Source organism: Aquarana catesbeiana, linkage group LG06 (genome assembly GCF_042186555.1).
Source record: "Aquarana catesbeiana isolate 2022-GZ linkage group LG06, ASM4218655v1, whole genome shotgun sequence".
Taxonomy (NCBI): domain Eukaryota; kingdom Metazoa; phylum Chordata; class Amphibia; order Anura; family Ranidae; genus Aquarana; species Aquarana catesbeiana.
Window position 1 is genome coordinate 416,949,216 of NC_133329.1, and position 23,888 is coordinate 416,973,103.

General features: G+C 52.4%; 1 protein-coding gene across 13 annotated transcripts in view; it reads right to left on the bottom strand.

The window, feature by feature from the left end:
- LOC141147337 (uncharacterized) overlaps window positions 1-23,888 on the bottom strand; it is a 110,066-nt gene that overhangs the window by 75,719 nt on the left and 10,459 nt on the right. For 12 of the 13 annotated variants that reach the window (XM_073634577.1, XM_073634576.1, XM_073634572.1 and 9 more), the window contains exons 1-2: window positions 18,155-18,309; window positions 680-781 (exon numbers count right to left, since the gene is read on the bottom strand). In XM_073634577.1, the coding sequence (XP_073490678.1) occupies window positions 680-781; window positions 18,155-18,239 (187 nt within the window). In that variant the 5' untranslated portion in view covers window positions 18,240-18,309. Of the gene's footprint in view, window positions 1-679; window positions 782-18,154; window positions 18,310-23,888 lie in introns of those variants that run through there. The other variant, XM_073634575.1, reaches the window with a different exon arrangement.

Here is a 23,888-nt window from a genome sequence, read left to right on the forward strand (position 1 = left end):
GCTGATCCTGCCAGAAATCCTGTGAGCTGATACCTTCCTGTGCTCTCTGCCTGTGCTGACTGTTATTGGTTACATTGTTCTCGCCTATCTGAGAGCCCCTCCCCCCAGATGTTATAAGCAGAGTGGGAGAGTTCCATAGTCCGGTTCTAGGGTGACAACATTGCTCCTCAATGGATATTATACAGTGAGCGTTGTCACCCTAGGACAGGAAGGGTATTAATGGAATGATCACCAGCTGAAAATAAAGAAGAAACCTAAAAAAGAAGAAGCTACTTACCTTTCCTGTGACCCATTTGTTGGAACCCCGCCTCTTCGCTCCTTCGTTGGGTGGGTTGAAGACCTCCTTCCTCTACACGGTGGAGTTCTTCCCTCCGGCTCATATACCACATACAGGTATTGGACTCTTACAGTGAGATTCAACAACTGGGCCACCAGAAAGGTGAGAACATCTCCTTGTCTAGTACAGGTATCACTTGACATACTCACGGACCTTGCAGGGTCACTTTAAATGAACCCAATGTGTGAACTCCGGGGACCCCCCACCTCTGACTCTCAGGCTGAAGTGTCGGACAAAGTTCAGCTAAATATTGGGTAGTGAAATCTTTTCTAGTCATTAAGGAGAACACATTTTAATGTTTGGCTGAGTCCAACCATGACTGGTCCTCATTGAGATCATTACCTCTATAAGCCAAATACACCAATCCCCACGTCAGGAGAAAGAGGTACACACATATACAAATGTGGCACCAGTTCGCTTTGGGTTTTCCTCTCGAATTTACATCTACGGAAAGAAAGAAACATATATGAGACATGAATGTGATTGTTGAAGTGTACCTGTCACTGACACACCACAACGTCTAGACACAACTTACTCTAAGGGACATATAAAGATAATATATGATTATTATATAAAGGTCATATGTTTATATAAGGGTCATATAAGGTGGTCATATAAAGGGTCATGTAAGGGTCATGCGATGTTTATGTATTGGTCATAAAAGAATCATATGATGGCCATGTAAGGGTCATATGTTGGCCATATAAGGGTCATATGATGGCCATATAAGGGTCATATGATGGCCATGTAAGGGTCATATGTTGGCCATATAAGGGTCATATGATGGCCATGTAAGGGTCATATGTTGGTCATATAAGGGTCATATGATGGTCATGTAAGGGTTATATGATGTTTATATATTGGTCATAAAAGAATCATATGATGGCCATGTAAGGGTCCTATGTTGGTCATATAAGGGTCATATGATGGCCATGTAAGGGTCATATAAGGGTCATATGATGGTCATGTAAAGGTCATATGATGGCCATGTAAGGGTCATATGTTGATCATATAAGGGTCATATGTTGGTCATATAAGGGTCAAATGATGGTCATATAAGAATCATATCTTGGTCATGTAAGGGTCATATGATATTTATAAATAAATAGGCTCATGTCATGTGATGACAAGCCATGCTGCGTTAGGCGTGTGATGTAAGCAGTAGCGGTCGCTCACACCTCCCGGAAGATGGCGATGCTCTGGGAAAGACGCTGAGGGGGATTAACTCAAGTGGCATCAGCGGGGGGCAATCATACAAGCTCCCCACCCCACCTATATAAGTATACTGTATATAGAGTGCCCTATAATCCACAAATCACCTGCCCCAGACAGACGGTCCACGCTTCATGTAACGAGGAGCCTGCTTTCTCTTTCAATCTCTAAATACACGAATGTTATGACATGTGGATACATAGGGATTTCTTTGATTATAGGGATTACAAGGGGATCATTAAGCCTATTCCTTCATATATGGTCATCTACTTTGAACCAGGTATGATCTCTATATATTTAAACACCCATCCAGCACAATTGTCTCACGTTAACTATATTCTAATTTGGTCTACTTTAGTCTGTTTTCTAATTAATGTTTCAACTTTCAAGTAATACGTGATAAACGAGTGACATGAGCCCACTATGGCGGAACTTCCCAATCACTGATCCCCCCTCAGGCTGGGACCCCAATAACATCTGCTAGGAGCTACTTCTGCTGATCATGTCCATTTCTGTAAGTCTAAAATGTTCATATAAACAATGTCTAGATAATGTTATTATTTGTAATTTAGTGAAGTCAACAGATTTCTGCTGTGAGCTTTCCTTTCTTTTCTGTATGTCGGATCGCTTCCACCCCTTTATCCCTGAAGAAGACTGCGCATAGAAACACGTTGGGAGATTTTGCTGGATATGCAATTTTTTATACAAAGTGAAATGTTGATTATCTTTGCTCCATGTGAGGTTAGCAGGAGATGATAATAGATCAGGTCATGAATTGTATACACCGGCTAATTCAATTCATTGTACAATAAAGAGGTTTTACTTTTTAAAAATACATTTCAAAATGTGTGATTTCTATTGCTGCAACAAAGACCCATGGGAGATACCTATTGTAATATAAGGGTCGTATGATGATCATATAAGGGTCATATGATGGTCATATAAGGGTCATATGATGGTTAGGCTAACTGGTCGGTAATTCCGAGGGATGTATTTTGGGCCCTTTTTAAATATTGGTGTTACATTGGCTTTTCTCCAATCAGCTGGTACCATTCCAGTCAGTAGACTATCTGTAAAAATTAGGAACAACGGTCTGGCAATCACCTGACTGAGTTCCCTAAGTACCCTCGGATGCAAGCCATCTGGTCCCGGTGATTTATTAAGTTTCTCAAGTCTAATTTTAATTCCGTCCTCTGTTAACCATGTAGGTGCTTCCTGTGTTGTGTCATGAGGATAAACACTATTGATGGTCATGTAAGGGTCATTTGAAGGTCATGTAAGGGTCATATAAGGGTCATATGATGGTCATGTAAGGGTCATATAAGGGTCATATGATGGTCATGTAAGGGTCATATAAGGGTCATATGATGGTCATGTAAGGGTCATATAAGGGTCATATGATGGTCATGTAAGGGTCATATAAGGGTCATATGATGGTCATGTAAGGGTCATATAAGGGTCATATGATGGTCATGTAAGGGTCATATAAGGGTCATATGATGATGGGTTGGGTGTTTTGTTGTATTCTTTTCTCATAAAGAAAAGAGGAATTGCTGCTTTCCAGAAACTATTGGAGACATTTTTCACTTCCTGTTCGGTGGAATTTCTGCTTTCTAGAGCTCCGAGTGACTTCTGTCGAAGATTTCCATTGTATCAGAAATCACAGAAGATCAATAATGATCGGAGCTCAGGGGAAGGATTTCTCTTCCCAAAGACAAAGAAAGATCGATATTGGAGGAGAATCACACCTCTGTACATCGATTGATGGAAACATTAATTCTGCTCACATCAACACCATCTCCCTGTGCCCTCCATCATCCTGTGCCCACCATCATCCTGTGCCCTCCATCATCCTGTGCCCACCATTATCCTGTGCTCTCCATCATCCTGTACCCACCATCATCCTGTGCCCTCATCTCCCTGTGCCCTCCATCATCCTGTGCCCTCCATCATCCTGTGCCTTCCATCATCCTGTGCTCTCCATCATCCTGTGCCCTCCATTATCCTGTGCTCTCCATCATCCTGTACCCACCATCATCCTGTGCCCTCCATTATCCTGTGCTCTCCATCATCCTGTACCCACCATCATCCTGTGCCCTCATCTCCCTGTGCCCTCCATCATCCTGTGCCCTCCATCATCCTGTGCCTTCCATCATCCTGTGCCCTCCATCATCCTGTGCCTTCCATCATCCTGTGCCCTCCATCATCCTGTGCCCTCCATCATCCTGTGCCCTCATCTCCCTGTGCCCTCCATCATCCTGTGCCCTCCATCATCCTGTGCCTTCCATCATCCTGTGCCCTCCATCATCCTGTGCCCTCCATTATCCTGTGCCCTCCATTATCCTGTGTCCTCCATCATCCTGTGCCCTCCATCATCCTGTGCCCTCCATTATCCTGTGCCCTCCATCATCCTGTGCCCTCCATCATCCTGTGCTCTCCATCTCCCTGTGCACTCCATCATCCTGTGCCTTCCATCATCCTGTGCCTTCCATCATCCTGTGCCCTCATCTCCCTGTGCCCTCCATTTCCCTGTGCCCACCATCATCCTGTGTCCTCCATCATCCTGTGCCTTCCATCTCCCTGTGCCCTCCATCTCCCTGTGCCCTCCATCATCCTGATCCCCCCATCATCCTGTGCCCACCATCATCCTGTGCCCTCCATCTCCCTGTGCCCTTCATCATCCTGTGCCCTCCATCATTCTGTGCCCTCCATCTCCCTGCGCTCCCCCATCATCCTGTGCCCTCCATCATCCTGTGCCCTCCATCTCCCTGTGCCCACCAGCATCCTGTGCCCTCCATCTCCCTGTGCCTTCAATCATCCTGTGCCCCCCATCATCCTGTGCCCTTAATCATCCCGTGCCCCCCATCTCCTTGTGCCCTCCATCATCCTGTGCCCTCCATCTCCCTGTGCCCTCCATCATCCTGTGCCCTCCATCTCCCTGGGCCCTCCATCATCCTGTGCCCCCCATCATCCTGTGCCCTCCATCTCCCTGTGCCTTCAATCATCCTGTGCCCTCCATCATCCTGTGCCCCCATCATCCTGTGCCTTCCAATATCCTGTGTCTTCCATCATCCTGTGCCCTCATCTCCCTGTGCCCTCCATCATCCTGTGCCCCCATCATCCTGTGCCTTCCAATATCCTGTGTCTTCCATCATCCTGTGCCCTCCATCTCCCTGTGCCCTCCATCATCCTGTGCCCTCCATCATCCTGTGCCCTCCATCATCCTGTGCCCTCCATCTCCCTGTGCCCCCATCATCCTGTGCCCTCCATCATCCTGTGCCCTCCATCATCCTGTGCTCTCCATTTCCCTGTGCCCCCCATCATCCTGTGCCCCCCATCATCCTGTGCCCTCCATCTCCCTGTGCCCTCCATCATCCTGTGCCCTCCATCATCCTGTGCCCTCCATCTCCCTGTGCCCTCCATCATCCTGTGCTCTCCATCTCCCTGTGCCCCCCATCATCCTGTGCCCTCCATCATCCTGTGCCTTCCATCATCCTATGCCCTCCATCTCCCTGTGCCCCCCATCATCCTGTGCCCTCCATCATCCTGTGCCCTCCATCATCCTGTGCTCTCCATCTCCCTGTGCCCTCCATCATCCTGTGCCTTCCATCATCCTGTGCCCCCCATCATCCTGTGCCCTCCATCATCCTGTGCTCTCCATCTCCCTGTGCCCTCCATCTCCCTGTGCCCCCCATCATCCTGTGCCCTCCATCATCCTGTGCCTTCCATCATCCTGTGCCCCCCATCATCCTGTGCCCTCCATCATCCTGTGCTCTCCATCTCCCTGTGCCCTCCATCTCCCTGTGCCCTCCATCATCCTGATCCCCCCATCATCCTGTGCCCACCATCATCCTGTGCCCTCCATCTCCCTGTGCCCTTCATCATCCTGTGCCCTCCATCATTCTGTGCCCTCCATCTCCCTGCGCTCCCCCATCATCCTGTGCCCTCCATCATCCTGTGCCCACCATCATGCTGTGCCCCCCATCATCCTGTGCCCTCCATCATCCTATGTCCTCCATCATCCTGTGCCCTCCATCTCCCTGTGCCCTCCATCATCCTGTGCCCTCCATCATTCTGTGCCCTCCATCTCCCTGCGCTCCCCCATCATCCTGTGCCCTCCATCATCCTGTGCCCTCCATCTCCCTGTGCCCTCCATCATCCTGTGCTCTCCATCTCCCTGTGCCCTCCATCATCCTGTGCTCTCCATCTCTCTGTGCCCCCCATCATCCTGTGCCCTCCATCATCCTGTGCCTTCCATCATCCTATGCCCTCCATCTCCCTGTGCCCCCCATCAACCTGTGCCCTCCATCATCCTGTGCCCTCCATCATCTCCCTGTGCCCTCCATCTTTCTGTGCCTTCCAATATTCCTGTGCCCTCCATCTCCCTGTGCCCCCCATCATCCTGTGCCCTCCATCATCCTGTGCCCTCCATCATCCTGTGCCCTCCATCATCCTGTGCTCTCCATTTCCCTTTGCCCCCCATCATCCTGTGCCCTCCATCATCCTGTGCCCCCCATCATCCTCTGCCCTCCATCATCTTGTGCCCTCCATCTCCCTGTGCCCTCCATCATCCTGTGCCCACCATCATCCTGTGCCCTCCATCTCCCTGTGCCCTTCATCATCCTGTGCCCTCCATCATTCTGTGTCCTCCATCATCCTGTGCCCACCAGCATCCTGTGCCCTCCATCTCCCTGTGCCTTCAATCATCCTGTGCCCCCCATCATCCTGTGCCCTTAATCATCCCGTGCCCCCCATCTCCTTGTGCCCTCCATCATCCTGTGCCCTCCATCTCCCTGTGCCCTCCATCATCCTGTGCCCTCCATCTCCCTGGGCCCTCCATCATCCTGTGCCCTCCATCATCCTGTGCCCTCCATCATCCTGTGCCCTCCATCATCCTGTGCCCTCCATCTCCCTGTGCCTTCAATCATCCTGTGCCCTCCATCATCCTGTGCCCCCATCATCCTGTGCCTTCCAATATCCTGTGTCTTCCATCATCCTGTGCCCTCATCTCCCTGTGCCCTCCATCATCCTGTGCCCCCATCATCCTGTGCCTTCCAATATCCTGTGTCTTCCATCATCCTGTGCCCTCCATCTCCCTGTGCCCTCCATCATCCTGTGCCCTCCATCATCCTGTGCCCTCCATCATCCTGTGCCCTCCATCTCCCTGTGCCCCCATCATCCTGTGCCCTCCATCATCCTGTGCCCTCCATCATCCTGTGCTCTCCATTTCCCTGTGCCCCCCATCATCCTGTGCCCCCCATCATCCTGTGCCCTCCATCTCCCTGTGCCCTCCATCATCCTGTGCCCTCCATCATCCTGTGCCCTCCATCTCCCTGTGCCCTCCATCATCCTGTGCTCTCCATCTCCCTGTGCCCCCCATCATCCTGTGCCCTCCATCATCCTGTGCCTTCCATCATCCTATGCCTTCCATCTCCCTGTGCCCCCCATCATCCTGTGCCCTCCATCATCCTGTGCCCTCCATCATCCTGTGCTCTCCATCTCCCTGTGCCCTCCATCATCCTGTGCCTTCCATCATCCTGTGCCCCCCATCATCCTGTGCCCTCCATCATCCTGTGCTCTCCATCTCCCTGTGCCCTCCATCTCCCTGTGCCCCCCATCATCCTGTGCCCTCCATCATCCTGTGCCTTCCATCATCCTGTGCCCCCCATCATCCTGTGCCCTCCATCATCCTGTGCTCTCCATCTCCCTGTGCCCTCCATCATCCTGTGCCCTCCATCATCCTGTGCTCTCCATTTCCCTGTGCCCTCCATCATCCTGTGCCCCCCATCATTCTGTGCCCTCCATCATCCTGTGCCCTCCATCATCCTGTGCTCTCCATCTCCCTGTGCCCTCCATCTCCCTGTGCCCTCCATCATCCTGTGCCCTCCATCTCCCTGTGCCCTCCATCATCCTGTGCCCCTCATCATCCTGTGCCTTCCATCATCCTGTGCCCCCCATCATCCTGTGCCCTCCATCATCCTGTGCCCTCCATCATCCTGTGCTCTCCATCTCCCTGTGCCCTCCATCATCCTGTGCCCTCCATCTCCCTGTGCCCTCCATCATCCTGTGCCCTCCATCATCCTGTGCACTCCATCATCCTGTGCTCTCCATCATCCTGTGCCCTCCATCTCCCTGTGCCCTCCATCATCCTGTGCCCTCCATCATCCTGTGCCCTCCACCTCCATGTGCTCTCCATCTTCCTGTGCCCTCCATCATCCTGTGCCTTCCATCATCCTATGCCCTCCATCTCCCTGTGCCCTCCATCATCCTGTGCCCCCCATCATCCTGTGCCCTCCATCATCCTGTGCCCTCCATCATCCTGTGCTCTCCATCTCCCTGTGCCCTCCATCATCCTGTGCCCTCCATCATCCTGTGCTCTCCATCATCCTGTGCCCTCCGTCATCCTCTGCCCTCCATCATCCTATGCCCTCCATCCCCCTGTGCCCTCCATCTCCCTGTGCCCTCCATCATCCTGTGCTCTCCATCATCCTGTGCCCCCCATCATCCTGTGCCCCCCATCATCCTGTGCCCTCCATCATCCTGTGCCCCCCATCTCCCTGGGCCCTTCATCATCCTGTGCCCCCCATCATCCTGTGCCCTCCATCTCCCTGTGCCTTCAATCATCCTGTGCCCTCCATCATCCTGTGCCCCCATCATCCTGTGCCTTCCATCATCCTGTGCCCTCATCTCCCTGTGCCCCCCATCATCCTGTGCACTCCATCATCCTGTGCCCTCCATCATCCTGTGCCTTCCATCATCCTGTGCCCTCCATCTCCCTGTGCCCTCCATCATCCTATGCCCTCCATCCCCCTGTGCCCTCCATCTCCCTGTGCCTTCCATCATCCTGTGCCTTCCATCATCCTGTGCCCCCATCATCCTGTGCCCTCCATCTCCCTGTGCCCCCATCATCCTGTGCCCTCCATCTCCCTGTGCCCTCCATCATCCTGTGCCCTCCATCATCCTGTGCCCTCCATCTCCCTGTGCCCTCCATCATCCTGTGCCCTCCATCATCCTGTGCCTTCCATCATCCTGTGCCCTCCATCATCCTGTGCCTCCCATCATCCTGTGCCCTCCATCATCCTGTGCCCTCCATCTCCCTGTGCCCTCCATCATCCTGTGCCCTCCATCATCCTGTGCCCTCCATCATCCTGTGCCTTCCATCATCCTGTGCCCCCATCATCCTGTGCCCTCCATCATCCTGTGCCCCCCATCATCCTGTGTCCTCCATCATCCTGTGCCCTCCATCATCCTGTGCCCTTTATCATCTCGTGCCCCCCATCTCCCTGTGCCCTCCATCTCCCTGTGCCCTCCATCATCCTGTGCCCCCCATCATCCTGTGCCCCCCATCATCCTGTGCCCTCCATCATCCTGTGCCCCCCATCATCCTGTGCCCTCCATCATCCTGTGCCTTTCATCATCCTGTGCCCTCCATCTCCCTGTGCCCTCCATCATCCTGTGCCCTCCATCATCCTGTGCCTTCCATCATCCTGTGCCCTCCATCTCCCTGTGCCCTCCATCATCCTGTGCCCTCCATCATCCTCTGCCCTCCATCATCCTATGCCCTCCATCTCCCTGTGCCTTCCATCATCCTGTGCCCTCCATCTCCCTGGGCCCTCCATCATCCTGTGCCCCCCATCATCCTGTGCCCTCCATCTCCCTGTGCCTTCAATCATCCTGTGCCTTCCATCATCCTGTGCCCCCATCATCCTGTGCCTTCCAATATCCTGTGTCTTCCATCATCCTGTGCCCTCATCTCCCTGTGCCCCCCATCATCCTGTGCCCTCCATCATCCTGTGCCCTCCATCATCCTGCGCCTTCCATCATCCTGTGCCTTCCATCATCCTGTGCCCCCATCATCCTGTGCCCTCCATCTCCCTGTGCCCTCCATCATCCTGTGCCTTCATTCATCCTGTGCCCTCCATCATCCTGTGCCTACATCATCCTGTGCCCTCCATCTCCCTGTGCCCTCCATCATCCTGTGCCTTCCATCATCCTGTGCCCTCCATCTCCCTGTGCCCTCCATCATCCTGTGCCCTCCCTCATCCTGTGCCCCCCATCATCCTGTGCCCTCCATCATCCTGTGCCCTCCATCATCCTGTGCCCCCCATCATCCTGTGCCTTCCATCATCCTGTGCCCTCCATCTCCCTGTGCCCTCCATCATCCTGTGCCCTCCATCATCCTGTGCCTTCCATCATCCTGTGCCCTCCATCTCCCTGTGCCCTCCATCATCCTGTGCCCTCCATCATCCTGTGCCTTCCATCATCCTGTGCCCTCCATCTCCCTCTGCCCCCCATCATCCTGTGCCCTCCATCATCCTGTGCCCTCCATCTCCCTGTGCCCTCCATCTCCCTGTGCCCTCCATCATCCTGTGCCCTCCATCATCCTGTGCCTTCCATCATCCTGTGCCCTCCATCTCCCTCTGCCCCCCATCATCCTGTGCTCTCCATCATCCTGTGCCCCCATCATCCTGTGCTCTCCATCATCCTGTGCCCTCCATCATCCTGTGCCTTCCATCATCCTGTGCCCTCCATCTCCCTCTGCCCCCCATCATCCTGTGCTCTCCATCATCCTGTGCCCCCATCATCCTGTGCCCCCCATCATCCTGTGCCCTCCATCATCCTGTGCCCTCCATCATCCTGTGCTCTCCATCATCCTGTGCCCCCCATCATCCTGTGCCCTTCATCATCCTGTGCCCTCCATCATCCTGTGCCTTCCATCATCCTGTGCCCTCCATCTCCCTGTGCCCTCCATCATCCTGTGCCCCCCATCATCCTGTGCCCTCCATGATCCTGTGCCTTCCATCATCCTGTGCCCTCCATCATCCTGTGCCCTCCATTATCCTGTGCCCCCCATCATCCTGTATCCTCCATCATCCTGTGCCCTCCATCATCCTGTGCCCTCCATCTCCCTGTGCCCTCCATCATCCTGTGCCCTCCATCTCCCTGTGCACTCCATCATCCTGTGCCCTCCATCATCCTGTGCCCTCCATCTCCCTGTGCCCTCCATCATCCTGTGCCCTCCATCATCCTTGCCTTCCATCATCCTGTGCCCTCCATCATCCTGTGCCCTCCATCATCCTGTGCCCCCCATCATCCTGTGCACTCCATCATCCTGTGCCCTCCATCATCCTGTGCACTCCATCATCCTGTGCCCTCCATCATCCTGTGCCCTCCATCATCCTGTGCCCCCCATCATTCTGTGCCCTCCATCATCCTGTGCCCCCCATCATTCTGTGCCCTCCATGATCCTGTGCCTTCCATCATCCTGTGCCCTCCATTATCCTGTGCCCCCCATCATCCTGTGCCCTCCATCATCCTGTGCCCTCCATCTCCCTGTGCCCTCCATCATCCTGTGCCCTCCATCTCCCTGTGCACTCCATCATCCTGTGCCCTCCATCATCCTGTGCCCTCCATCTCCCTGTGCCCTCCATCATCCTGTGCTCCCCATCATCCTGTGCACTCCATCATCCTGTGCCCTCCATCATCCTGTGCACTCCATCATCCTGTGCCCTCCATCATCCTGTGCCCCCCATCATTCTGTGCCCTCCATGATCCTGTGCCTTCCATCATCCTGTGCCCTCCATTATCCTGTGCCCCCCATCATCCTGTGCCCTCCATCATCCTGTGCCCTCCATCATCCTGTGCCCTCCATCTCCCTGTGCACTCCATCATCCTGTGCCCGCCATCATCCTGTGCCCTCCATCTCCCTGTGCCCTCCATCATCCTGTGCCCCCCATCATCCTGTGCACTCCATCATCCTGTGCCCCCCATCATCCTGTGCCCTCCATCATCCTGTGCCCTCCACCATCCTGTGCCTCCATCATCCTGTGCCCTCCATCATCCTGTGCCCTCCATCTCCCTGTGCCCTCCATCATCCTGTGCCCCCCATCATCCTGTGCCCTCCATGATCCTGTGCCTTCCATCATCCTGTGCCCTCCATCATCCTGTGCCTTCCATCATCCTGTGCCCTCCATTATCCTGTGCCCTCCATCATCCTGTGCCTTCCATCATCCTGTGCCTTCCATCATCCAATCCTATGTGGATTTGTGGATTTATTCCCCCTTCACTGCCGTTTCGTCCACAGCCCAGGCTTTGTTTTGTGATTGGTCAGAAGGAGAGGAGGGCGGAGACATGACGGGGGTCCCTTCTGAGGCTATGGATCCCCCGGAGAGGTCATTGTGGGCGGAGTTGGGCTTTAATGGAGGTTTTTGGGATTTTTTTTAATCTACATCTAATATTGCTTTTTCCCTGATTGATTGTTTTTTTTTTTTGTCACAGAAAGCAGAAGATTTTTTTTCCTTCATGTTGTATCTTTCACTTCCCTTTATTTATTTTGTAAATGACAACTTTACGTGTCAAATCAGCAACTGACAGGCAGAAGCATTTCCCCCGTGTACTGTACACCAAAACAGAAGATGGGGGGCGGGGGCTCCTCCCTCCCTCCTCATCAACATGCCAATGAAATCATTAAATAAAACCTCTGAATTTCATTATATATATATATGATGTCATCACCGGGTCTCTGTGCTTCTCTATGCAATGCATACAGATCATGGCTGGTGGGCGAGGCCGGCAGGGGGCTGTACATAGCTTCCTGAAAACATCCCAGCCCCCGGCCTCTGTACACCTCTCCAGAGCCCCCAGTCCTGATACAATCAGTGGGAGGAGTTATGCAAATATCAAAATGCCTTGATGGGCAGGTGTCAGTCTGGAGGAGTGGGCGTTCCTAGGCGGGCTTGTGTTTACATAGGTAACGCCCCCATGTGATGCGGAGCCTGCATAACTGAAAAAAACTGAGGCCCAACGAATAAAAGGGGTGGGGCCAGGCAGGGTCTTTAATATTGATTGATCTCTGGGCAAACATTGCCCCCCCCTTCCCCCCCCTCATGCAGTTTTGCTCTTCATCTGCTCTGAGACAATAAATAGCAGCTAGACTTAAAATCAGTTTACTACAGAAGATCAGATCGCTATTGCGATTGGTTGTCATAGGTTACAGCACATCATTACCACTCACTGATTGGTTGCTAAAGGTTACAGCACATCATTACCGCTCACCCATTGGTTGCTGGGGCTGGGGGGTGTGATTAGTGGCAATGGTGGTGGTGGGGAGAAAGTAATCAGTGGCAATGCTGGGGGGGATGGGATAAGTGGCAGTGCAGGGGGCAGGGCTGCTGATAGAAATCCTGGGGCCCCATATAGGGCCCCCCTCCTCTGAAAATATCAAATCATATTTTTGCTAAATTGCACCACCTGCGATGCTTTGCAACCATGGCAGAAATTACACCCCCGCCGCACAAGACCCATTCAAGTGAATAGCGGCACGGAGGCAATATCTGCACCTCCACATTGAATGATTGGTACTGATTGCTCAATGTGTTCATTCGGGAAGGTGACCCCCCTCCCCCCACCACTCACCATACAGAAATAACCCCCCGTGTGCCCTCAGCACCCACCAGGAGGAGAGAAGGGAAACCAGCAGAACTAAGGGGGAAAAGGGCACAGAAGGGTCCCAGACAGCAGGGGGAAGGGGGCAGAAATACTAGAAGTGATCCTCCTGCAGTGCAGCCGGAGGAAGAAAAGAAACGTAGAATCCGGCAACACTGCACAAGAGTCACAAGTGTCAGCAGTAAGGCGGTACTGCCGGATCTCCTGCTTGGCGGGTGCCTGGACCCCCCTTTTGAATTGATAAGGCCTGGGCCCAGTACAAGAGAGCTGGCTGTACTGCCTTATCAGCAGCCCTAGCAGGGGGTGGGTGGATAGGATCAGTGGCAGTGCTGGGGGGATGGGATGAGTGGTAGTGCTTGGGGGGGATGGGATCAATGGCAGTGCTTGGGGGGGGATGGGATCAATGGCAGTGCTGGGGGGATGGGATCAATGGCAGCGCTTGGGGGGATGGGATTAATGGAAGTGCTGGGAGGATGGGATCAATGGAAGTGCTAGGAGGGGTGGAATCAATGAAAGTGCTGGCAGGGTGGGATCAATGGCAGTGATTGGGGGGATGAGATCAGTGGCAGTGCTTGGGGGGGATGGGATCAGTGGCAGTGCTTGGGGGGATGGGATCAATGTAAGTGCTTGGGGGGATGGGATCAATGGCAGTGTTTGGCGGGGATTGGATGAATGGCTGTGCTTGGGGAGGATGGGATCAGTGGCAGTGCTTGGGGGGGATGGGATCAGTGGCAGTGCTTGAGGGGGATGGGATCAGTGGCAGTGCTTGGGGGGATGGGATCAATGGCAGTGCTTGGGGGATGGGATGAGTGGCAGTGCTTGGGGGGATGGGATCAATGCCTGTGCTTGGGGGGATGGGATCAGTGGCAGTGCTTGAGGGGGATGGGATCAGTGGCAGTGCTTGGGGGTGGGATGAGTGGCAGTGCTTGGGGGGGATGGGATCAATGGCAGTGCTTGAGGGGGATGGGATCAGTGGCAGTGCTTGGGGGGATGGGATCAATGGCAGTGCTGGGGGGATGGGATGAGTGGCAGTGCTTGGGGGGATGGGATCAGTGGCAGTGCTTGGCGGGATGGGATCAATGGCAGTGCTGGGGGGGATGGGATCAGTGGCAGTGCTTGGGGGGGTGGGATTACTGGCAGTGCTTGGGGAAATGGGATTAATGGCAGTGCTGGGGGGATGGGATCAGTGGCAGTGCTTGGGGGGATGGGATCAATGCCAGTGCTTGGGGGGATGGGATCAGTGGCAGTGCTTGGGGGGGATGGGATCAGTGGCAGTGCTTGGGGGTGGGATGAGTGGCAGTGCTTGGGGGGATGGGATCAGTGGCAGTGCTTGGGGGGGATGGGATCAATGGCAGTGCTGGGGGGGGTGGGATCAATGGCAGTTCTTGGGGGGGATGGGATCAATGGCAGTGCTGGGGCAGATGAAATCAGTGGCAGTTCTGGGGGGGATGGAATCAATGGCAGTGCTTGGGGGGATGGGATTAGTGGCAGTGCTTGGGGGGATGGGATCAAATGGCAGTGCTTGGGGGGGATGGGATCAATGGAAGTGCTTGGGTGGTGGGATCAATGGCAGTGCTTGGGGGGGATGGGATCAATGGCAGTACTTGGGGGGATGGGATCAATGGCAGTGCTTGGGGGGGTGGGATCAATGGCAGTTCTTGGGGGGGATGGGATCAATGGCAGTGCTGGGGCAGATGAAATCAGTGGCAGTTCTGGGGGGGATGGAATCAATGGCAGTGCTTGGGGGGATGGGATTAGTGGCAGTGCTTGGGGGGATGGGATCAAATGGCAGTGCTTAGGGGGGATGGGATCAATGGAAGTGCTTGGGTGGTGGGATCAATGGCAGTGCTTGGGGGGGATGGGATCAATGGCAGTACTTGGGGGGATGGGATCAATGGCAGTGCTGGGGGGATGGGATCAATGGAAGTGCTTGGGGGGGGATGGGATCAATGGCAGTGCTTGTAGGGGATTGGATCAATGGCAGTGCCGGGGTGGATGGGATCTGTGGTCAGTGCTTGGGGGGTGATGGGATCAATGGCAGTGCTGGGGGGGGATGGAATTAATGGCAGTGCTCGGGGGATGGGATCAGTGGCAGTGCTGGGGGGATGGGATCATTGGCAGTGCTTGGGGGGATGGGATCTATAGAAGTGCTGGGGGGATGGGATCAAATGGCAGAGCTTGGGGGGATGGGATCAATGGCAGTGCTGGGGGGATGGGATCAATGGCAGTGCTTGGGGGGATGGGATCAATGGAAGTGCTGGGGGGGGGGATGAAATCAGTGGCAGTGCTGGGGGGATGGGATCAGTGGCAGTGCTCGGGGGATGGGATAATTGGCAGTGCTTGGGGGGATGGGATCAATGGCAGTGCTGGGGGGATGGGATCAAATGGCAGTGCTTGGGGGGGATGGGATCAATGGCAGTGCTTGGGGGGGATGGGATCAATGGCAGTACTTGGGGGGATGGGATCAATGGCAGTGCTGGGGGGATGGGATCAATGGAAGTGCTTGGGGGGGGATGGGATCAATGGCAGTGCTGGGGGGATGGGATCAATGGAAGTGCTTGGGGGGGGATGGGATCAATGGCAGTGCTGGGGGGATGGGATCAATGGCAGTGCTTGTAGGGGATTGGATCAATGGCAGTGCCTGGGTGGATGGGATCTGTGGTCAGTGCTTGGGGGGGTGATGGGATCAATGACAGTTCTTGGGGGGATGGGATCAATGGCAGTGCTGGGGGGGGTGGGATCAATGGCAGTGCTGGGGGGGGATGGAATTAATGGCAGTGCTCGGGGGATGGGATCAGTGGCAGTGCTGGGGGGATGGGATCATTGGCAGTGCTTGGGGGGATGGGATCTATGGAAGTGCTGGGGGGATGGGATCAAATGGCAGAGCTTGGGGGGATGGGATCAATGGCAGTGCTGGGGGGATTGGATCAAATGGCAGTGCTGGGGGGATGGGATCAAATGGCAGAGCTTGGGGGGATGGGATCAATGGCAGTGCTGGGGGGATGGGATCAATGGCAGTGCTTGGGGGGATGGGATCAATGGAAGTGCTGGGGGGGGATGAAATCAGTGGCAGTGCTGGGGGGATGGGATCTGTGGCAGTGCTCGGGGGATGGGATAATTGGCAGTGCTTGGGGGGATGGGATCTATGGCAGTGCTGGGGGGATGGGATCAAATGGCAGTGCTTGGGGGGATGGGATCAGTGGCAGTGCTTGGGGGGATGGGATCAATGGTAGTGCTTGGGGGGGTTGGGATCAATGGAAGTGCTGGGGGATGGGATCAATGGCAGTGCTTGGGGGGGATGGGATCAGTGGCAGTGCTTGGGGAGGATGGGATCAATGGCAGTGCTGGGGGGATGGGATGAGCCGAACACCCCCCTGTTCGGTTCGCACCAGAACATGTGAACAGGAAAAAAGTTCGCTCGAACACGCGAACACCGTTAAAGTCTATGGGACACGAACATGAATAATCAAAAGTGCTAATTTTAAAGGCTAATATGAAAGTTATTGTCATAAAAAGTGTTTGGGGACCCGGGTCCTGCCCCAGGGGACATGGATCAATGAAAAAAAAATTTAAAAATAGACGTTTTTCGGGAGCAGTGATTTTAATAATGCTTAAAGTGAAACAATAAAAGTGTAATATCCCTTTAAATTTCGTACCCGGTGGCCCCGCCCCCCCCCCCCGAGGCACGGTGACTTGATGGGACTTCCCTGTGACGTCACGGGGAATGCCACAAGGAAGTCCCGTTATGTCCCGTGCATCAGAGGGGGGCGTGGTCACCGGGTGGCCCCGCCCCCCATTATTTAAGAACCGTCAGAAGAGGAGACACCTCACACAGCGGGAGCCTCCCCCCATGCCATGGGTGCTGAGAGGCTCGAGGAGAAGAAGATAGAAGACGCCGCGGAGGAGATGCTGGACGAGAACGCCAGAGGAAGAACCAGAAGAGCCAGAAGAAGAAGATGAAGGAAGATAGAAGAAAGAAGAAGACTTTAAATAAAGGAATTGTCAAAAACTGTCTCTTTTTAACATTTTTGACAGTTTTTTAGTGAAATGGTAGGGGTAAATACCCCCTTACCATTTCACACGGGGGGGGCCGGGATCTGGGGGTCCCCTTGTTAAAGGGGGCTTCCAGATGCCGATAAGCCCCCCGCCCGCAGACCCCCACAACCACCGGCCAGGGTTGTGGGGATGAGGCCCTTGTCCTCATCAACATGGGGACAAGGTGTTTTGGGGGGCTACCCCAAAGCACCCTCCCAATGTTGAGGGCATGTGGCCTGGTACGGTTCAGGAGGGGGGGGCCGCACTCTCGTCCCCCCTCTTTTCCTGCAGCCTGCCAGGTTGCGTGCTCGGATAAGGGTCTGGTAAGGATTTTTGGGGGGACCCCACTCCATTTTTTTTTTCAATTTTGGCCGGGGTTCCCCTTAATATCCATACCAGACCTGAAGGGCCTGGTATGGAATTTAGGGGGACCCCCATGTCATTTTTTTTTTTTAATTTTGGTTCGGGGTTCCCCTGTGGGGAATTCCCATGCCCTTTTTATCAATGAACAATGGGAGAAATTAAAAGTGCTAATTTTAAAGGATTATATGCATGGTATTGTCATAAAAAGTGTTTGGGGACCCGGGTCCTGCCCCAGGGGACATGGGTCAATGCAAAAAAAAGTTTTAAAAATGGCCGTTTTTTCGGGAGCAGTGATTTTAATAATGCTTAAAGTCAAACAATAAAATTGTAATATCCCTTTAAATTTCGTACCTGGGGGGTGTCTATAGTATGCCTGTAAAGGGGCGCATGTTTCCTGTGTTTAGAACAGTCTGACAGCAAAATGACATTTCAAAGGATATAGAAGAATATTTGGAGTATCCAGCCTTATATTTTTCTCCATCAGTGGGAGGAATAGTGCCCCAAGGGCCAGATAATGGCAAGCAAAGGGCCACATTCAGTCCGTGGGCCACAGTGTGGAGACCACGGTCCTGGATAAAACAAGTACTAGGTCCTTCATCAGCTGTAAAGGAAACCAATCATTATTTAAGGTGAAAAAGGAAATCATTTACATTTCGAAAGCCTGAGGGAGAAAATGTAACAAAGATAAAAATTAAAAATAACTTTCTAATTGGCTGACACAATCCAACAATACAGACATCTTCTATAAAGTATCAGATTTACCGTATATATCAAAAGGAACCATGCGTGGTGTCACCTTGGTGTCATCTATGAATGTATCTTCAGGAGGACAGATTGAAGATTCCATCACACACAGAACCCCAGCAGAAGATGTGGAGGAGCCGGAACGGGCCCTTTATTTATCCTCTACTCTGCAGTTTCACAATGACGTTCAGTGCAGAACGACTTCCTCCACGGACGGGTTAGAGAGGAAAAATGTTTTCTGACCTCTGGTGGTGGCAGTTCTCTATGGGTGCAATGTGTGTGGGGTATAAGGGCCCGAGGAGGAAGGGGGCCCATTGTGCTCTAACACACACTGCATCACATGAGGGATCCGAATTCCCAACAAATGCCATGTGACCAGCCCCACTGTCTCTGCCCTCAGCCAATCCTGTCACAGCATTCCAATGGGAGGGACTGACTGACTGCCCACATTTCTTTCTTCTTTGAAGTAGAACTTTAGGCATTTTTTTATTTGGGATGGAGTAATGGAGGGTTATACCCTTATTAGGTTTCCCTTGCTATCTGTGTTCCATTTGGGGAGATTTCCCTTCACTTCCTGCCCCATAGACACAACAGGAAGTGAAAGGAATAGCAAGTTCTTGTGGACAAGGAGACATAGAGAGGAGGGAGGAGCTGAAGATGACCATGTAAAATTGGGAGCCTCACAGAGAGCAGAGCAGGATCTGACCAGGAGGAAGGAGAGAGGAGGCAGAGCAGGATCTGACCAGGAGGAAGGAGAGAGGAGGCAGAGCAGGAATGACCAGGAGGATGGAGAGAGGAGGCAGAGCAGGATCTGACCAGGAGGAAGGAGAGAGGAGGCAGAGCAGGAATGATCAGGAGGATGGAGAGAGGAGGCAGAGCAGGATCTGACCAGGAGGATGGAGAGAGGAGGAAGAGCAGGAATGACCAGGAGGATGGAGAGAGGAGGCAGAGCAGGAACTGACCAGGAGGATGGAGAGAGGAGGCAGAGCAGGAATGATCAGGAGGAAGGAGAGAGGAGGCAGAGCAGGATCTGACCAGGAGGAAGGAGAGAGGAGGCAGAGCAGGATCTGACCAGGAGGATGGAGAGAGGAAGCAGAGCAGGATCTGACCAGGAGGAAGGAGAGAGGAGGCAGAGCAGGATCTGACCAGGAGGAAGGAGAGAGGAGGCAGAGCAGGAATGACCAGGAGGATGGAGAGAGGAGGAAGAGCAGGAATGACCAGGATGATGGAGAGAGGAGGCAGAGCAGGAATGACCAGGATGATGGAGAGAGGAGGCAGAGCAGGAATGACCAGGAGGAAGGAGAGAGGAAGCAGAGCAGGAATGACCAGGAGGATGGAGAGAGGAGGCAGAGCAGGAATGACCAGGAGGATGGAGAGAGGAGGCAGAGCAGGAATGATCAGGAGGATGGAGAGAGGAGGGAGAGCAGGAATGACCAGGAGGAAGGAGAGAGGAGACAGAGCAGGAATGATCAGGAGGATGGAGAGAGGAGGCAGAGCAGGAATGATCAGGAGGAAGGAGAGAGGAGGCAGAGCAGGAATGACCAGGAGGAAGGAGAGAGGAAGCAGAGCAGGAATGACCAGGAGGATGGAGAGAGGAGGCAGAGCAGGAATGACCAGGAGGAAGGAGAGAGGAAGCAGAGCAGGAATGATCAGGAGGATGGAGAGAGGAGGCAGAGCAGAAACTGACCAGGAGGATGGAGAGAGGAGGCAGAGCAGAAACTGACCAGGATGATGGAGAGAGGAGGCAGAGCAGGAATGACCAGGAGGATGGAGAGAGGAGGCAGAGCAGGAATGACCAGGAGGATGGAGAGAGGAGGCAGAGCAGGAATGACCAGGAGGAAGGAGAGAGGAGGCAGAGCAGGAATGACCAGGAGGATGGAGAGAGGAGGCAGAGCAGGAATGACCAGGAGGATGAAGAGAGGAGGCAGAGCAGAAACTGACCAGGAGGATGGAGAGAGGAGGCAGAGCAGGAATGATCAGGAGGATGGAGAGAGGAGGCAGAGCAGGAATGATCAGGAGGATGGAGAGAGGAGGCAGAGCAGGAATGACCAGGAGGATGGAGAGAGGAGGCAGAGCAGGAATGACCAGGAGGATGAAGAGAGGAGGCAGAGCAGAAACTGACCAGGAGGATGGAGAGAGGAGGCAGAGCAGGAATGATCAGGAGGATGGAGAGAGGAGGCAGAGCAGGAATGATCAGGAGGATGGAGAGAGGAGGCAGAGCAGGAATGATCAGGAGGATGGAGAGAGGAGGCAGAGCAGGAATGATCAGGAGGATGGAGAGAGAAGGCAGAGCAGGAATGACCAGGAGGATGGAGAGAGGAGGCAGAGCAGGAATGACCACGAGGGAAGTAGAGAGGAGGCAGAGCAGGAATGATCAGGAGGAAGGAGAGAGAAGGCAGAGCAGGAATGACCAGGAGGAAGGAGAGAGGAGGCAGAGCAGGAATGATCAGGAGGATGGAGAGAGGAGGCAGAGCAGGAATGACCAGGAGGATGGAGAGAGGAGGCAGAGCAGGAATGACCAGGAGGATGGAGAGAGAAGGCAGAGCAGGAATGACCAGGAGGATGGAGAGAGGAGGCAGAGCAGGATCTGACCTTGCAAAGAGAGGACACAAGGGGAGAAAAAAATGCTGCTCACCCCTAAGAATAGGAACAAAAGAGAGGAGTTTCCCCGGGGTGGGGTTTTTAGGCAGCACAGTAACAGATTGAGTCAATAATGTATGAAAAAATAGACGTATTTATTTTTACAAAAATGACATGACATGAAAGTTAAAACAATGAGCTCCAGTGGGAAGTACTTTAACATTTTTTTGTTGAACTAAACATACAATTGCAGACATAAATCCATAACAACAAAAAATGTTGATAATATGAAAATTGAGCCTGACATGTTTCAACCCATACACTAAGGGTCTTCTTCAGAGGGTCAGTCTGCTGGAAAATATACAAAGATTGGTACACATATAGAAATTTTACTTACGTATGATAAAATTAATATACAATACATACATGTAATATAGTTACCCAACAATGTATGTCCAGCAAGAAAAGAAAGAAGCCTCCCATATGGAGATCCCTTTAAAAATTACTTTTTCCTCTTCCCCAAAGGGAGTCCCAAGGCACCTCCACCACCACAGCAGCCAAAACCGGGGCAGTAATCCAGCGATGCAACTTACGAGAGGTCACATTACCAGGCACCACCTGCTAGGTTAGAGGACCGGCCGAAAGGCAGGCCACACCTGTGATGAAATTCAAAGCCAGACTAAGTGGAACGGCCATTATGTATAGAACGAATTAATAAGATTAATAAGTGGACAATTGGCCACTAGGAGACAGGAGTCTCCAAATCTATGATATGTATACAGGTAGAGAGGGCCTCAAAGCATTCAAAAGATATACATGTATGCCAAATATGTGAATAGGTAAAAGAGAGGGTGAGAACCAAATAAATAGAGTGATTACATAGAAGGTCAAGATGATAATGAAAGCCAGCTTAATTTATACCATGTGTCAAATTAGTGGTAAGATGAGTGTGAAGGAAAAAGGAAAGAGGATGAAAAAAAGAAAAAGAAAAATAGGAAAGAGAGTGAAGGGGTGATGAGCATAGCATGGATAATGTGAGGGTAAGGAAAAACTGTGCAATAGGTCTGTGCTGTGTAAGATGAGTGGTGACATAAGTGAAAAAAATATTTTGAAAAAACCAACAGTGAGCAAAACGAGCGAGGAAGTATTCAAAATGGATCCAGGAAGTGAAAGAAAATAACGTGAATCCAAACATTACCTTAGAGGGTGTTAGGTTCTCCCCCTCTCTTTTACCTATTCACATATTTGGCATACATGTATATCTTTTGAATGCTTTGAGGCCCTCTCTACCTATATACATATCATACATTTGGAGACTCCTGTCTCCTAGTGGCCAATTGTCCACTTATTAATCTTATTAATTCGTTCTATACATAATGGGCGTTCCACTTAGTCTGTCTTTGAATTTCATCACAGGTGTGGCCTGCCTTTCGGCCGGTCCTCTAACCTAGCAGGTGGTGCCTGGTAATGTGACCTCTCGTAAGTTGCATCACTGGATTACTGCCCCGGTTTTGGCTGCTGTGGTGGTGGAGGTGCCTTGGGACTCCCTTTGGGGAAGAGGAAAAAGTAATTTTTAAAGGGATCTCCATGTGGAAGGCTTCTTTCTTTTCTTGCTGGACATACATTGTTGGGTAACTATATTACATGTATGTATTGTATATTAATTTTATCATACGTAAGTAAAATTTCTATATGTGTACCAATATTATATATATTTTCCAGCAGACTGACCCTCTGAAGAAGACCCTTAGTGTATGGGTTGAGATGCGTCAGGCTCAATTTTCATATTATCATAATTTTTTGTTGTGATGGATTTATGTCTGCAATTGTATGTTTAGGTCAACAAAATTGTTTTAAAGTACTTCCCACTGGAGCTCATTGTTTTAACTTTCATGTCATGTCATTATTGTAAAAATAAATACGTCTATTTTTTCATACATTATTGACTCAATCTTTTACTGTGCTGCCTAAAAACCCCACCCCGGGAAAACTCTCTTTTGAGCAGGATCAGACCAGGAGGATGGAGAGAGGAGGCAGAGCATGAATGACCACAAGCGGGCGATTCCTCCACTAATCATCCTCATATTTGTGATCTACCAGAAAATCATATAACATGGGAAAATAAATATGTCATGGTACTACTTACAGTGAGCCCACAGGCGAGCAGGTGACACGGGATCCCCCAGGGCGTGGAGTCTAAGGGCCAGCCGCTATTCTGCCAGGGACCCCCTCACGAGGGTTTGGCCTTAGCTGTGTGCTGACCCCAGGTCACAACCCCTGGGATCACCCCGCTCACTAGGGAAGTACCAGAAGACACTGTCATACAAGGATGGATGGATGAAGCAAAGGAGAGCCGGATAGCGAGCCAAGGTCAAGGCGGGCTGCAGACAACATAATCAGAACAAGCTGATTCGTTACACAAGAGATCAGTTCATGAGAGGTCAGGTTAAGGCAGGTTACTCAACGGGAGCTCAGAAACAAATGTTGCACAAAAGCAACCAGAACTAGTCAGAAAGGGATTTAAATAGAGAAGCACATGAGGGGCTGGACAGGAAGTAGCGGGAAGGAATCATATATTAAGCAACAGGTGAGGCCGGCGACACCCATAGCTGCAGAGTGCAGCAGAGCTGAACACAAGCTAGTGGAACAACAGGTGCCAGCCGGCCTACAGCAGCAAAGGTGAGACACAGATCAGCTCCGCAGCTGGTCTGTGACAGTACCCCCCCTCTTACGAGGTCCTCCTACACGTCTAGGGGGCTGGCTTGGAGGGAAATTTCCGAGGGAATCTGGTCACCAAACGTGGGGCTGAGACATCGGTGGCAGGAACCCAAGACCTCTCCTCCAGACCATAGCCCTGCCAATCAATCAGATAGAGTAGCCTCCTCGGGAGTACTTGGAGTCCATTGTTTCTTTAATCTCATACTGACCTGTGGTATCAGCCACAGGAGGGGGTGAGAAGAAGGGTGAGAGAAGCGATTGAGGACCAGTGGCCTGAGCAGGGAGACATGGAAGGCGTTGGGTATCCTGAGATGAGAGGGCAGACGGAGCTTGAAAGCAACTGGATTGATCTGATGGAGAATAGGAAATGGACCAATGAAGCGAGGGGCAAATTTCATTGAGGGCACCCAAAGTCGGATATGCTTGGTAGAGAGCCAAACTCTATCGCCAGGCA